General features: G+C 39.2%; 1 protein-coding gene across 1 annotated transcript; it reads right to left on the reverse strand.

Moving 5' to 3' along the window:
* Positions 1 to 710: 710 nt before the first annotated feature.
* Positions 711 to 11,777, reverse strand: LOC146686281 (TLE family member 5-like). Its single transcript, XM_085441787.1, has 7 exons — positions 11,335 to 11,777; positions 7,136 to 7,233; positions 6,462 to 6,525; positions 6,143 to 6,187; positions 5,991 to 6,053; positions 5,041 to 5,115; positions 711 to 4,599 (listed from the first exon to the last, which is right to left on the reverse strand). Exons 1-7 carry the CDS (start codon positions 11,359 to 11,361, stop codon positions 4,360 to 4,362), a joined length of 612 nt encoding a protein of 203 aa, XP_085297913.1. The 5' UTR covers positions 11,362 to 11,777; the 3' UTR covers positions 711 to 4,359.
* Between the last annotated feature and the right edge of the window lie 5,217 nt (positions 11,778 to 16,994).

The following is a 16,994-nucleotide window of genomic DNA, read 5'->3' on the forward strand; positions in this document are numbered from 1 at the left end:
GTTTAAAAGGGTTGCCAGGAGAAACATGGCAACACAGCTTAGGTTTGCAAAACTGCATCTGAAGAAACCACAAGACTTCTGGAACAATGTCTGGAAAAGGGATACCAAAGTCTTCTACCAGAATGCAGAGTACAAACTGTCAAGCATGGTGGTGGAGGCCTATGATCTGGGCTTGTTGAACTACTCTGTACACCAAAGTATTCTAGAGTTAAGAGGCCATATGTCCAACAACTAAAGTTTAGCTGAAATTGGGTCGTGAACGACCCCGAGCCAGGTTTGCTGCTAAAAGATGGTATAAAAGCTATTGAATGATGGGGTGTCCTGTGAAAACTTTTCCCCACAAAACTATAATTTGTTTTGTTTTTTTTCTTCAAATAAGGATCAGACTAACAGCACTGAACAACTTTTCACATGAGAAATATTGATTAGACCAGCTTCAATCTGACCTGGTCAGTTATACCTCGACTCATCCAAGAGGAATTTTTAGTTGAGTCACTCCTCCAAACGCCAACATGTATCTCAGTGGACTGGGAGTACAAAACACTCATGCCTCAACTATTCCATCAAGCTGCAGAGGAGTTGACTATCAAGCAAAACACAAATGTTTCATTTCAGCGCTGACTTAATATGTATCAGCGCGATAACGACAGCGATGCCCTTTACTGTTTTTCCCTTCCCATGTGCGTTGCCACCAGAAGAAAAATGACCACTCTCAATCACATCTTTTATTTGTAAGGCACCAGAGACGCTTCCTTACTGCTAAAAGGTTGATTCATTCTCAGAGTACACAGTTGCTTGTTTACATCTTTTTTTTTTTGTTTGTTTTTTTTGTCCCGGGTATTTTGAAATGAGACTGTGTTTGTAGACACATTTAACAGTTTTTCATTTGCACAGAAAAAAAAAAGGATAAAACATTTACAAATCTAGAAAACAAAGTTAAGTGTTACAGCCTACTGAGAGAGAATGAATGGAAGAGAAAACAGGAGAAAAAAAAAAAAAGACAGGATATACAACATTGTGCCTCTCGTAGCGTAGGCTTGTAATGCACGCGTACAACAACGAAGTCCTCCATGATACACACACATTAAAAAGCAGCTTTGAAACATACAAAAATGCTTTAAAAAATATGTATATTGATATATTCATATGTATACAAATTGGCCCTTCACAGCAAAACAAACACACATACCATTCACATGTCTGAGTTTTGCCAAGGGAGGATTTCTACAGAGGCTGACGTCAGTATAAAGAGTGCTAATGATTAAATGATCTGTTCTCGCACTCGATATATTGAAGTCAGATCTCCAGGGAGGGAGATACTCCAGCTCCCCAACACTTGCACAGACAGGAAGAAGAAAAACAAAAGGAGCAGTGAGCCACAACTTAAGTGCTTTTCAAATTAAAACAGAGGGAAAAGGGTTATGCTTGGACATTAAAAACTGGGTTATCAAAGCTCTGGAAAGCACTCACATTACAGGGGGGGGACAGCTGACACACCTGCAGTGTACCTGTGGTCAGCATACAATCATAAAAACGAAAAGAGAGGAAAGCAATAATGTGACTGAATAAGACAGATAAACCTGGGGCTGTTTCCATGCTTTTTATAACCCATAATAAATCACTGGAAGAGCACTGCTGCCCTCTGCTGCCTAAAAAATTAACATTTCTCAGCCATAAACTTGAGCTGTTCACCAGTTTTATACCACATACCAACTGCAAACATTATGCATACAAGTTTTCATATATAAGATCACAAAAATGGGAAATTATCAACACGCATATAACCTCCTGGGTAGCATTTTCGAAAACGGTCATCTTCATTTTCTTAGATGTCACTTGAATCATTTCCCTATTATTATCGGTTAAAGTTGAAAACATCTGTGAGCAGCTGCTCCTTTTCAGATATAACAACATAAAAATCCAACAGTCTGCTTTTACCTCTAGGCCTGAACCTGCACTACTAAACTAGCAGGTTTGGAGTTGTTGAGTGTGTGTAGCCTGGATCGTATTTACTAAAGATTCATTTTACTGTTATCGTTTAACACTGATCAACTTTTAGTCTAAATTAGTCTAACATGGCTAAACTACCAAAGAATGCCTCCTGATGTTTCCAACATCAATACACTACATTTAAAACATATTATAGTAATTGTAAGCCACTTCAAATTACATTCACCAGCCACCTTATTAGGTACACCTTGCTAGTATTAGGTTGGAATACCTTTGGCTTTCAGAACATTTGTCATTGATTTAACAAAAAGCTGGAAACTCTGCTCACAGATTATGATCCACATCGACATGACAGCACCACACAACTGCTGCAGATTTGTCGGCTGCACTTCCAGGACACGAACGTCCCGTCCCACTGCATCCCAAAGATGCTCTATTGGATTGAGATCTGGTTTCTCTGGAGGGCGTTTGAATAAAGTAAACGCGCAGTACTCTGGGAAAAATCCCAGTAGAACAGCAGTTTTGGAAATACTCAGTTTAGCCCGTCTGACACCAACAACCGTGCCACGTTCACGGTCACCTTTCCTCCCCATTCTGATGCTTAGTTTGACCTTCATGTGACTGGTTGGAAGTGGTCAGCTGAACTGCTGCTCTTTAACACTGCAGATCCAATTCATTTTAATCATGCTTCTTTCAACAATAACATTTTGATATCTTAATAATCTATATTAATGAATGAGTCAAACGGTTAATTGCTATTTGTACATAACATCCTTATTTATATTAAAGGTGATAAAGCTATTTAAAGCTATACTGCTCATCTTTATTATTATTATTATTATTATTATTAATGATAATAATAATAATAATAACAATAATAATGAAAGTGAATTACAGCTCTGTTCAATAATCACATTTGTCAGAATTCAAACAAAACTGGGAGGAAATGACTGTCCAACAACAAGAAATTATATGTGGGAGCTGATCACAGGTAGAAAAAGCCGAAAACAAAATCTCACCACATCTCCATGATGGTAACAAAGCTAAAAGAAGTCACTCTCATTAATACAAAAACAGCATATTAAATTTTTTTGCACATTACCTACATGAAAAGCTTGCTACCCATAGTGTATAATGAAGACAGTAAGTATGTGGTTGGAATACAGCTCGTGTTTCAAAATGCTGAGAATGTCAGGTTTGTGTAGTCACAGATAAAAAGAAAGGTGGTACTTAACGCAATCTCAGCTAAAACTAAAAAGCTCTGCTAACCTATAAAAACACAACGCTTGGCTGTATGTCAAAACCACACTGTTTTAACATTTAGATCCTATTTTGGGATCAATTTTGTGGACCCGCAGGGGGAAAGGGCAGGAACAAGGGGGGGGGGGGGTCAAAGGAGAACACAAAAGGTGCTTAAAAGTAAAGTTAAAGTGTTTTCTTCTTTCCAATCACATTCACTCTAACACACAGGAATCTTTATGTTTTATAAGAACCTGTCTCAGTTTACAAAAACAAGATGAGTTGGGGTTTTTTTCAGAGCATCTATTCTTATCATTTAAAGACGCGGGGTCCATGATCTTTTGTCAATGGTCCACATCCCATGTGGAGCTCACAGGGGCAGCTAGGCCTACCTACTACATATTAACTTCCAAGTTGGCTACTTTACCATTTGTACAAACCAACGATCTTTCTGAAATTAAAAAAAACACAACTTGATTTATGTGGGACTAATGCGCACACAGCTCTGGTAATGCATCCAACGGTTGGGAATAATGAAGAACATAACACTTAACAGAGTAAATTAATGGAATTACTGACAAAACTGCTCCAGTTAACGTTTTGGAAAAAGATAATTTCATTTTAGCAAGTCGTGAGCAACAGCGAAGCAGTATGTGGGGAGTGGAGTTGTTAAAACTGCTTTTTATGACTGGCAGACTGCATTGAGACTCAATCAGAGGGACTACAGAGGACGTGGAAATAAACACTAAACAGATCTGATAACAAAAAATGGAAGAGAAAATAAATCTGACGGTTATCTACCAGGGTACTGCTATTGTGTTTCCTTCTTAGCTCTCTCTCCAAATGGGAAAACATTTATCTTGATTTAAGCCTAACAACAGTGGCTTGAACAAAATTTTTTTTTTTTAAAAACCCCACACATCTATTAAAGTCTAGAAGCCTGAACCAAGTCTATTACCACTAAATAATAAGAACATTTACTCTCAGCCATTCAGGAGTTTCATCTTCAGCACTTACAAAAGTTTAAGCTCGGTCCTTTTGCTAATCATCCTTGCAATTACTCTTCTACATTGACACTCAGTAGACAGGCCTCCAGACACCCTTTCCTTTTTTTGTGACATTTATTACACCCCATACCATCCCTCTCCAAACCTCCTCGCTCTTTCTGCACTAGTCTGACTTGTCTCCATCATCCCCTCTAGGTGCTCTCTCTGCGACATCTCTGGCCTTGTCCTCCTTCGCTACCGGGGGCTGGCCGTGGGAGTAGTTGGCCAGGATGGAGGAGAGGGACAGCAGGCCGGAGCTGGAGGAGACGGCGGGCAGAGTGGGTGGGGTGAGGCCCAGGGGAAGCGGGGCTACTGGCAAAGCCAGGCCCTGAAGCTGGGACAGGTGTTGCACCTGAAGCTGTTGCTGCAAAAACAACACATTAGATAATATAAGTTTACCATCTGTAAAAAAAAGAAGTGTGAACACTATAAAACTAGTGTGATTAGTTATCACACTTGCAGCACAAACTCCAAGCACGCAGGACTGTGGTGATCATTATGCTAAAGAAACCCAACGTGGCATTTTATCTCTGTTTCATATCTCTATTTCTCCAAATTTGCAGAAAGCAAACCACACCACATCATTTATTCTCTTGCTATTAATACGGTTAAACAGAAGTGACACAAAAACAACAATGTGGTAAATGTTGTTCACACAGCCAATAGAAACCTGACAATTAGAAATAAGTGTTCACAGACAAATTTCCATCAATGAGGGAGCAAAACGGGCCCATCCCCAGTCAAAATTACCTAACCAGCATGCTACGAAGCAACATCTGGTGGACATTACAAATGACAAACTCACACGTATGATGGAGTTCATCTCAGGAGGTGTGACCTGCTTGGCTCTTTCAATAGCGCCCATGACTTGTTGTTGATGCTAAAACAAAGATCACAAGTTCAGAGACAAATACGCACAAGAAAAGCTTCGACAAAAACAGATTTCCTCTTTAAAACAGAAAGTTGGAGTAAAAAACAAAGAAAAGAAAACTTTCTCATCAATATTATGAGAACATACACTCATCGACCACTTTGGGCGATTGTGGCTCAAGAGTTGGGAGTTCGCCTTGTAATCGGAAGGTTGCCGGTTCGAGCCCCGGCTTGGACAGTCTCGGTCGTTGTGTCCTTGGGCAAGACACTTCACCCGTTGCCTACTGGTGGTGGTCAGAGGGCCTGGTGGCGCCAGTGTCCGGCAGCCTCGCCTCTGTCAGTGCGCCCCAGGGTGGCTGTGGCTACAATGTAGCTGCCATCACCAGTGTGTGAATGTGTGTGAATGGGTGGATGACTGGATATGTAAAGTGCTTTGGGGTCCTTAGGGACTAGTAAAGCGCTATATAAATACAGGCCATTTACCATTTGTTCCACACACTAGTTCAACTGCTTGCTAACACAGCCAATCACAAGGCAGCATTGGGCATTTAGTTATGTAGACATGACCAAGACAACCTGCTCGAGTTCAAACTGAGCATCATTTAGAGGAAAAAAGGCGACTTAAGTCGTGATTGTCGGTCTGAGTATTTCAAAAACTGCTGATCTACTGGGATTCTCCCAAACAATCGTCTCTAGGGTTTACGGAGAATGGTGGGAAAAAGAGAAAATATCTAGTGAGCAGCAGTTCTCTGGGCCAAAATGCCTTGTTGATGCCAGAGAAGAATGACCAGACTGTTTCCAGATGGGTCCAATCTGGTACTCTCAACGTGTACCAAAATAAAAGGGCCAGTGGGTGTAAAGTTTAAGTAAAAGGTGAATCATTACCTCCTGTGACAGGTAAGGCAGCACCTGAGCACAGATCCCATTTAGTCTCTTCACTATTTCAGCCTACAAAAGAAGAAAAACAAAAATGGTCAGACCAACACACAAAGAAAGCCGGGTTACTAGACGGATGGATGAATGAAGACGATGATTACCTGTTTGTGCATTTCAATGTTCAGCCCGTAGGACATTTCATAGTACTACAGTGCACAGAGGATGACAAGTAAAAGATTTAGAACACGCCTACACAAAGACACGCGCACACACAACAACCCTTTTTGATTAATTACTCTCTCTTTCATGTATGCATTTTATACTCTATTTTGAGATGTGTAGTCATTTTTTATCTGTGCCTCATCATGCAGTGAGTAAACCTGAGGATTTCTGCATATCTATTGCGACACTATGAGACTGTGGTGGGAGATTTAAAAACTAAATATGCAGCATACCACAGAAATGAGTTACCACACTTACCATGATATAGTGACGCTGCATCTCTGACTTTTCAGAAGCCAGCTTATCGCACTCCAGCTTCAAACTGGGTAAGAAGTGTAGAAATATAATATGAGAAAGAGCAGCTCGAAAGCAAAATGTATGTATTCATCCTGTTTGGGGATAACTGCACTTTGGGGGAATTATACTAATTCCACAACTTGTCTTGTTTACTCTGAGCTAAGCTGACAGCCTGCTGGCTTAAGCTTCATGTTTAGAATACAGACATGAGAATTATATCAATCCTCTCATCTACTTTTCAGCAAAAAAAAGGGCATTCAGCATTTACTGTAATATGAAACCATTTGTTTAAATAACCTTACAATAATAAAATGAACATTCCTTAAATATATTTATTTACCGGATACCCATATCTAGGACAAATTCATGTTGTTTCACCAAAATCTAGAAGGGGCAGCGGTTCTGAAAACAGAAGCATGCCTATAAAATGACAAAAATGACTTTGAGGATCGTTTGAGTGAAGAAAGTAAGTTCACTAAAAGCTGACTGACATTATGAAGTCCATTTCTGAATAATTAGCTGCCTTAAATGAGGCCATTTCACAAAAGACAGTAACAACAAAACACTGCAGGAAGAAAGTGTGTGACTTATATTAGAGATTAAATTAGGTGTGTATGGATGTGTTAAATGAATACCTGTGGTACTGTGCTTGGAGGAACTGGAACTCGTCCTTGATGCGGTCACAGGAATCAGAGGTGGTGAACTTGAGAGGTTGGCTGGACTGAGAGGATGCCTAAGAAACACAAGAAGGTGTCTGGTTGATTTTCAGCTTCGAGAAGGCGACTTAGAAATTCTAAGAAAAATCATCATCCTTTACATGAACATATGAGAGCTCCCTGCTGCAGAGCATGTGTGTTTTAATGAAGGTTTGTTTAGGTTTGTTTGAAAGCAGCAGTTTGACCTTGCAGATTAACCCTTTGAGAGGATAGCTAAAAGAAAGCTCAGACTCAGCCGTACCATGTACACACAGACATGCGTCCTACGATGTACACATGTCTGTGTGCACATCATAAAATGAGATAAAGAAAGTAGCTGGGTGTTTGATTAACAGCACACAACTGTGAATTGTCTACAGACAGTCACAGCTGTCTTAAAGGTACGGATATGAAACATCTGTCTGAGCCACAAAGTGTGTTGATTGAGGAAATGTGTTTACAGAAGTGTGTCCATGCTGACCATATGTGAGAGGTATTTAGAGGCTGCATTAGAAGTCCGGTTATGTATAGACTACACTTAAACCAACAGTCCAAAGCTGTAATCCATGGTTTATCTGGTTCTTTAAACCTCATTACTCTCTAAATAAGTGGCACAAGAGCAAGAGGTTTCCAGCCGGATTATGGGATTGAAGAGAGAGGCCCGATGCAGCCGGTTACATGGAGATCACAGAAATCACAACTCTGCACGAATGCGACCAGTTTCAGGTGTGCAAAAAAGAAGTGATGAAACTGGCTAGATCGGAAATGGGTGAACCTGCAGTAGCAATGAAACGATCAGCATTAGCTCAACCTGTAGGCATAAAACAATAAGTCAATTCACTGATTGAGCTACATGTTTTTGAATTTGACAAAAAATGGAAAAGCTCCAAACGTATGAGAATGTGTAACGGTAATTGAAGGAATCGCTAGGCGGGTCTGGAGAAGTAAAACAGAAGCACAGCATGCAAGTTGTTCCATGGTCACATTCAGAGAGGAAAGACATATGACACAGCCCACCCCCCTCAGAAAGAGGAACAGCAAAGAGCAGTCACATGTTGAAACTAGCCAACAATCATGCACATGTTCTTTTTTTGAACAGAACTTGGCATATAAACATATATGAGGCTGTATGCCAGCTTTCTTAATTAGTGTGAATGCTTGAAAAGCATTCACAGTATTGTTCTTCTAATCTTTATTATTCCATTTTATTATTATTATCTATTCCGTACGTTTTTTGAAAGCCTACTCCTTCAAAACCGTTCAACTTAGAAAAACCATTCAAACATCGTTAGATTCCTATTCTTTTGGACATGATTGCTTGTATTTTTCTCATTTTTAACATTTATATTTTTAATTTTATTCAACTTTATTCAACAAAAATTTCCCATGTATTTCAATGGGGAGACCCTTCAAATTCTCATTCAACTTACTCATTTTTAAACTCTTACTACTTCAACATACGTTCACATAGAGCCACCATTCAAACTTTAAAACGAAGACAAGACATTCAACTATTCAACTTGTATTTATCTTTTCAATATCTATTATACTTTTTCTTCAGTTCCAGTTTAAGTTTCATGATGTTTTTTCACCCGTTTCAGAGTTTATAATGGGTGTGTATGGGACGGAATGTTGGGGCTAGAGTGAGGCAGCTCAACTGCTAGAGTGAGAGGAGCAAAAAAAATAATCTTAAAATCTTTTTTAAAACTGCTGCTGTGTCCGCAGCGTTTGCTCTACAGGTATGATTTTACCCTCAAAACGTAGCCATGGCTGTCCTCTTTCATCCAATGTGTTTACTATTGTACTAGGTGTTATGGTTCTTTCATAAATGTCACCAATGCACAGCCTCCTCCCTCCAACTCTTCCATAGACTCTAATGTTAAAATGGCTCAGAAGGTTCGTTTGAAAATCAGAAGAGCATGGTGTCTTTCCACTGTCACCACGTCCATATAATAAACTCCACAGACATGAAAACTGAGAATTTGGTAGACTAGACATTGCTGTCGCTCACAGTGAAAGAATTTTGTCAATACGACTTTTACTTTTCATTTGGGAACGATTTGTTTCGGCCTGACTTTTCTGTTCATTTTAAGCAGCAAAAGTGAGGCGCATGTCTGTGTACGTGTGTATGGAGCCATTGGGTGCGGTCACTATAGCAACCAGGCTCACACCTGCCTGCTTAACGAGCTCTGCCTGCCACTGTACCAAGATTCATCTTAAGCACTTCTCTTTCAACTGCTGCTGTGTCCACAGTGTTAAAGCCATCATTTTACCTTCAAAACGTCGCCATCGTTGTTCTTTTTCCAACATCTTGTCTTTCAAAGCTCAGAGATGTAAACTTTTTAAACTGTGTGGGTCCAAGTGGAGGGATCACATTTTAGTCATTCAGTGATTCAAAGAATATGACCTTTTAATATTCTTTCAGATGTTTTCTGACTAAATGTTCTTTTCTCATTTCTTAGGTTTTTCTAATTTACAATTAAAACATTTTCAGTTTTTTTCCAACTTCTTCTTCTGTGTAACCTTCAGCTTTTAGCAGTTCAGCACTTTTGTTTTCAGGTTAAATTCGGGTTTTTTTTTTAATCTCATTCAAAATTTTTAACTTAAATTCAGTAATTATTTCATTTCAATGCATACATTCAGATTCAAGCATTCACACTGCAGTTTCTTCAGAAAATGCACTTTCTAGTTTGTACTTGTTTCACATTCACTAATAGCTATTGCTAACTATTAGTGAAAGTAGATACATCTGTCTACATTTAATATACCATTAAAAATATAGTTGACTAAAATGATTTGAAACTAACTGAATTTAGATTTTGTTTAAACAAAAATGCCAGGCACACTCTGGTTTGAGTTTCTCCAGTATCTTTGTTTTTACATAAAATCTGCTCCTACCTGATTTTTTTTTACAGTAACTTAAGCATATTTAATGAATTGGTGCATAATTTTACATTCATACTATGAATATTTTCAGACAATCGTGTACATGTACAATATCAAAGTACATAGGAGCATTCGAGCCCTGAGAACCTCCGAAGTACTCAGAAGCTTTGGAGCCTTCATTGCTTCTCTAAGAATTTCTCTTCTTCAAGCCCTTATCTGTCGACCTGCTTCTATCATCAGACTGTGAACAACAGCAATGACTGAAGATCTTAGTATCGGATACTTGTCATTTCTACAGGGCCAGGACAATGACTGGCACAGAATGTCTAGATGAATATCTTCATTCTCTTCTTTTCATATCTAAAACTGTGCATCATAATAGGCAGTGGTCACATACTGATCAGTGATACCTTTAACATTGCTGCTGTTTACGCAATAATGTTGCTCATGTGGACAATGGCTATACATTCTTTTCAGCTTTCATGTACTTCAGACGTTATGGGGGCTTAAAAGTGCCTTAAAAATTATAACTTATTTCAACCAATCTGTACGCACTTCAGGGGATTTAACTCAGAAAATATCGAGTATGAAAGTAAGATTTTCCATGGCTTCAATTGAGGTTATTGAACAAACACAGGCACACAAAATCAGCTGATCCTGAGGAGGGACATATTTTTTGTAAGAGTCTGACTCTGCACAACAAGTAATGTGCCATTTGATCTAGAAAATAATCAGTACATTTGTAAATAATCACACTTTTATGTACTCACACATTTATGCACTTATTGTTACACATTATTATACTAATACTAGCAATTGATCGTTTTAAATTAAAGTGTTAATTCCCCAAAGTCGCCAATAAACAAAGTCCTATAATAGTTAACAAATGTTCAGTAAAAACCTGCCCTATTTTCGCAACATTTAAAGTATATTTTCTCAAAATGAATGCATGCTTAAATGTGCGTTGTGGTTTGCTGCAAGTAGCAAAAGGGGTGTTAAAACCGTCTAAACAACGCACAACATCACTCCAACTTTCTCGGTCTTAAGAGAAGCTAGCTAACGATAGACTGTGTCTGCACATAAGTGAGCCGTATAGCTCGCCGTTTGTTCGAGGTAAAGAGCTAAGCTGCCACAGTGCCTGCACTGTGACGATGACAGCTACCTGCAGGAAGCAGCGATATGTATCAGCTGTGTGTTGCTAGCTAGCGTTAGCTCAGTTTCCACCCGGGGAGAAGTTCAACCGGCCAACTTACCGAGTGCCTCGATTGAGGAAACATCATGTCAGCAGTGTGTTTCGCCGCCTTTCCTCTGTCTAATCGAACTACCAGGCTAGCTGGCTAAGCTAACGTTTCCCCAGATGTTATTAAATGACTGGAGACGCTATTCGCACTTTGTACTCTGTCATCCTTTAAAATAACGTTAGCTAACGTCAAAGCAGCAGGAGCCTTAGGTCGTCTTCTAGTCTTTGAAGTAAAAAAAAACCCCGATACTTCCGAGGAGTAATTTGTTAACAAAAATAAAAGGTTCTTCAAAGCAACATCAGGCGTTTTTGAGTTTTGTTTTGCTTTTCTTTATTTGGAATAACGCTAATGCTATTCCTCCCCGGGGAAACCCTGGATGTTGACACATGAGCCCCTGACTTTCCTCGGCTTTGAAGAGAAGAGCAGCATCACGCGGAAAACAAAGTGAGCCGCGGAGGAGCGGGCGCCCCGTGTGACACAGAGCTGAACTGATCGGCTCGTGGCTGCAGCCAGGGCCGGAGACAGGGGGGCTGGGGCCGGAAAATAAGGTCTTAGACCCGGGACTGAATTACTAAAAGGGCTCCCAAAAAGTCACAATTTGTCTAGGTTTGTGTCAATAGATTTTTTAAATTAAATTATTTTTTAAAGAAACATTTGTGCTGAAATTTAGCATCTACAAAGTTGTTTTTTATTTCATCTGCAAAATGTACAGTACTATGCAAAGTCTTGATCCCATCTAACTCCTACGAGGATATATACATGTCACACTGTGACATTTCTGGCATGCTTCATTCAACTAAAGGAATATGAACAAATTGTGTTTTTGTGACAGGCTGTGAGTAGGAAGTAAGTAGCAAGCAGAAACAGCTTACCACTTGGGGGCGCCAATCTCTACACAAGGTGAAATTGTTAAATTAGAAATTACTGAAATTGACATCATTGCCCAGCCTTGACAGACAAATGTTGTTCCAGAGTTTTTGCTCAGTTTCATATTTCATACTACAGTGGTCTGATTTCATTCTTGGAAACTTTTAAAGGATGCCATTGTTGAATTATGCTAAAACATTGTGCAATTATGAATGTGTAATAAAACAACATAACTGACTTTTTGGATCTTTGTGACTGACCTACTTCTGCTGATGATACGCAGCACTGACCCTGCAGGATTCCCCCTGATGTGGATGTGATTTGATTTGGGTCTGTTTTTTTGGGAAGCTTAAACATGCGCATACCACCTGGTAGTGGGTGTGATGCTGACATTCGGACGACTAGCCGTTTAATTAGAACATGTACATATTTGGACTTTGTACTAGAAAAACATCCTTACTGAGGAGAGCTATGTGTAATGCTACGGCCTATGGCCTATGAATAAAAATGTCTGTATTCCTAAACAGTTTTACCGAGTGTCTTGAGTTAAAGTTGAAAGTTTCCACTTTAATCACATCTTGACTGTATGATCCACTTTGTTGGTGGTGTACAGGGGCAAAATTACAAAACATCTGCCACTGTTCAAATACCTAAGGACATAACTGTATTTAAAAAAAGGCTAAATGTTTTTCTGAAGATGGAATGAAGCCTTTGGTTTATATCTGCAGCAGCTTTACTGCGACTACAGGTGGAATCCCATTTATCCAACCTTCCTCCCATTGGTCCTCAGGATTTTAACACAAGTTCTATGGCTGCATGGACAGTCCCTCTGGAGGTTAGGAATGCGGCCTTCCACTGTGCACAGACTTCCTTAATATTACGCTGAACAGCTTTTGGCATCTTACAGTGAAATCAGAATATAACATAGGAAGGTTTAAAAAAGAAAAAAAGAAAAAAAGAAACCACAAAGGTTTTAAAATCTAGGAAAAAAAAGTGAATGTGGTCATTTCACTGTCCAACATAAAATGTTCATTTTCATCCTAAAGAATAAATGAAGACATCTAAACTGGGATTTCTGCTACTACACTGTACAGGTTCCAGACTTAAATCGTATAGAAAATCTGTAGAGAGAGTTGAAGCATCAAGTTGCTTTACAGCAGCTAAGAAAGCTAAAGGATTTAGAGTTTTAGTAAAGTCTCTCAGGTTTGCACACATCTCTCTTGGGTGTTTGGAGGAAGAGCTCTCACCTGACATGTGTGCAAACCTGGTGAACAGCTACAAGAAAAGTCTTACCGCGGTACTTGTCAACAAGGGTTTTTCCACCAAGTACTAAGTTATGTTTTGCTTTTTTTTTTTCCTGAAAATTTGTAGGCAACTAAAGCCACAACATTACTGTAACATCAGGCTGACTGATTTAACTCAGCGGTCACTGTTAGAATGTTACATTATTAGTTACATGTGACAAAGCCACTTTGCTGCCACAGTAACACACTTGCACATCACGAGGAAAATATTAATCAGCTGACCTGCAGTAGTTGTGGTAAAAACACATTGCTTAAAGGCTTTTCCAAGCATGACATGGGTTTGCTCTTCTAAACCCTACATGTTAACATTGGGATGGTTTTCCTACAGGGAAGTCTTCATTTGAATCAGGCTGAACATCTATCTTCTTTATCATCATCGTCTTCTAGGGATGTACAGTCCCTAAAAACCTGTGACTGGTCAAAGACCCCAGGCAGGAAACCCATGTACCTATAATCCTGAGTAATAATCTGGGTTCAAGTTTGTGACACTCACCTTCTCACGATCCCATTTAACCTACATAGTCTTGTCTAACAAAGCCTAATATGCCCCCAAAAATTAAGGAGGAAAAATGAATCCAGGTCATGCTCTTTCAGATCTCAAATAAATACAGACTACCCCGGCTTTAATCATCAACTTGACATTACCAATCAGAATTCGATTTTTATTCAACTGAAGATATAAAACCCACGCAACACATCATCAGCAAGTATAGGAACAAATTTATTTCAATTTAAAACAGATACCTTGTCATTATGTTTCTCTCTTAGAAGGCGGCAATGATCATAAGTCATGTTCATGTTTGAATGAGGATCAGGCAACAGTGGTTGAAACAAATACATGAAACACAAAAAAAAAAAAAAAATATGGCAAGAGTTATGTAAATCAATAAATTGATAATAACCAACTGACTGAAACCCCTTCGTAAAAGGGCTCTGCTTCAGTGAAAACATCCAAGCCCTCACTTCCAACACAAAATAAACAGCACATGCAATTATAATTACAGTTTCTTAGAAAACAGCAGATTATCTCCTAAATCTTCGATCTTAAATACAGAATAAAGTCTTCGTGTGTACTTAAATCATGGATCCTTTTAGTCTCTGGTGTGTTTTATTTAAAAAGGGGGACCATCTCGGGTGGTGGCCCTTTTGATAAATGACCACAGCGTTGGCACTTGGAGAGAGAGCCTGGCTCTAGAGAGAGTGGGGTTGGCACACTCAGTATAATACATAATTTACATTTGGTTTACATACAAAATAAAGAGAAAGAAAACAAACAAAACAGCATTTTATACACACACACCACTACACAATTGACCTTCGGGTTTCACTTGAGTGAGGGAAATTAAATCAAGTGGTCCTAAAATAGTGTTCTGGTAATGTCTTATCATACAGAGAAAGAGGAAGAAAAAAATAAATAAATCACCAAAAAAAAAAAAAAAAAAAAAAAAAAAAGGGGGAGGGGGAAATATTTGAGTATGCACCAACTTTACACTGATGTCCAAAAGATACGTTTGATGCCCCTTAGTCCAACAACGAGCCCATGGGAAGGGGGCGCCACACAACCCTGATCGCCCAAACGTGGCAAAAGGAAAACCGCACAGGGCCAGGTTTACCATCTCTTGTTAGTCAAGGCAATGAAAGGCAATAAATAAATGTTGTAGTGAAAACAGTCTTTTTTTTTTGTTTTAACAAGTTAATGCTAAAGACAGGATAATTATTTATCATAACAACTGCCCTCCCCCTTTCCCGCTCATATGTTGAGACAAAAATGTGTCACAAAAATAACATGCTGTGCAACGCTGGCCTGCTAACAAACCCACACCGACAGCCACGTGGCCCTTCACCATGTGCCAGAGTTGAAGAGTCAAGTTCGAAATGGTTCGTCACCAATAAAGCGAGCTGCACTCCACACACAGTAAATAATAACACAACTACTGATAAATACTTGGGGATTTATACAGATTTAGTCATCCCACTTCATTTCCTCCTTAAGACAGCAGACCAAATAGTTGGCTGTCACCACAAAAGCAGGGTCATTTTCAGCAGACAGAAATGGCCATTAAGAACCACACTGGTGTTGTTTTTTCTTTAAATATATATGTATACATTAATGTTCAGACATTATTTCACCACTTAGCACTTTTGAAGCATACCTACATTTTAAGTTGAACTACTGACTTGTGTAGCCTTTGGTTTCCGCTCATTTAAAAGAAAAAAGAAAAAGAAAACAAACAAGTCACTTCAGAGAAACTGTAAATTTCCACAGACCTCTGCTCTTGGATAGTGGATGAGGATTTCAAGAAACTTAAATGTTAAGGGGCTTTAGAAAAAAAGTTCCCACTTCTCAGGGAATATTTAGTGTTGTCTATGTAATTACATGATAACGCAGCAGAGTCTGACAATGCGGAAAAGTTGCCCAAGTTTATGTGCCCAAGTCCATGATTTAAGAGGTAGCTATCACACGACAACAACAACTTCTACGCAAAGAAAGGCCGAATTTGGAGCAAATCAGACCCCTCTACTGGCTTCAGCTGACAGTAATGGCTGCCTAGAAAATCAACGTCTAAATGTGGACAGGTGAAAATATGCGCACGCGCACACACACACACACACACACACACACACACACACACACACACAAAATTAAAAATAAATTCCTGGCTATCATCTATAGCTCAAATACTCTGGAAAACACACAATACTTGTCCTGGTAGTAGTGTCTTTACTGATAAGTGTTTCTATACTGCACAGGGTGTCACAGGTAACTCTGTGATACCAATGCAAACAAAACGTAGTGAAGATCAGGTTGGCCGTAGGGCCCGATACTTAAATGCATTAAGAAAACTGCTTAGTGGTGGTAAACTCTCTACACACACAAACACCCTGCCTATACTTCTTAAAGCACATACTGCAAGTAATCTCCATTTATAAACACATTAGTATTGGATGACTTGGTTCACTGTGGTCCTGTACTCCACTCCCCACTGTCTGATGCCTTATGCACTGTGATAGCCCTTAATGAGGATGAAGGGTAAGTCACCTGTAGAAAAGGTCAAAGACACTGGAAGGAGAGAGAGAAAAAAAAAAAAGGAAGTATATCCATACTTCACTGGCACTACTCACGAGCCAGACCCGTCCCGCCCCCCCCCCCCAAAAAAAAGAAGAAAAAAAAAAATCCAACTATGTTCACACTGTACATTTTCTTAGGTATTCATTACAGCACTGCATCTATAAACAGAAAAATATGAATTTCTTAAAATAAAAAATGAAAATGTGAGGGCTCCTAAAGAAAAACAGGTTCATCATGAATGGAGATGTCATCGCAAGTACAACTGGAAAGGTCTCAATAAGAAAGAGAAAGCAGAAATAAGATCCTTACACTACCAGACATTCATTTTTACAGCAGTTCAGACTCAAGTTAGGCGGAGAGGAAAAACAAACTCAACAAAATCGAAAGCAGTCAAATTATCAACACCTTCAAACCTGGTCCATAAATTAAAT

Source organism: Copadichromis virginalis, linkage group LG19 (assembly GCF_057382275.1).
Source record: "Copadichromis virginalis isolate Kocher_CV1m ecotype Utaka linkage group LG19, C_Virginalis_male_GT1.1, whole genome shotgun sequence".
Lineage (NCBI taxonomy): Eukaryota > Metazoa > Chordata > Actinopteri > Cichliformes > Cichlidae > Copadichromis > Copadichromis virginalis.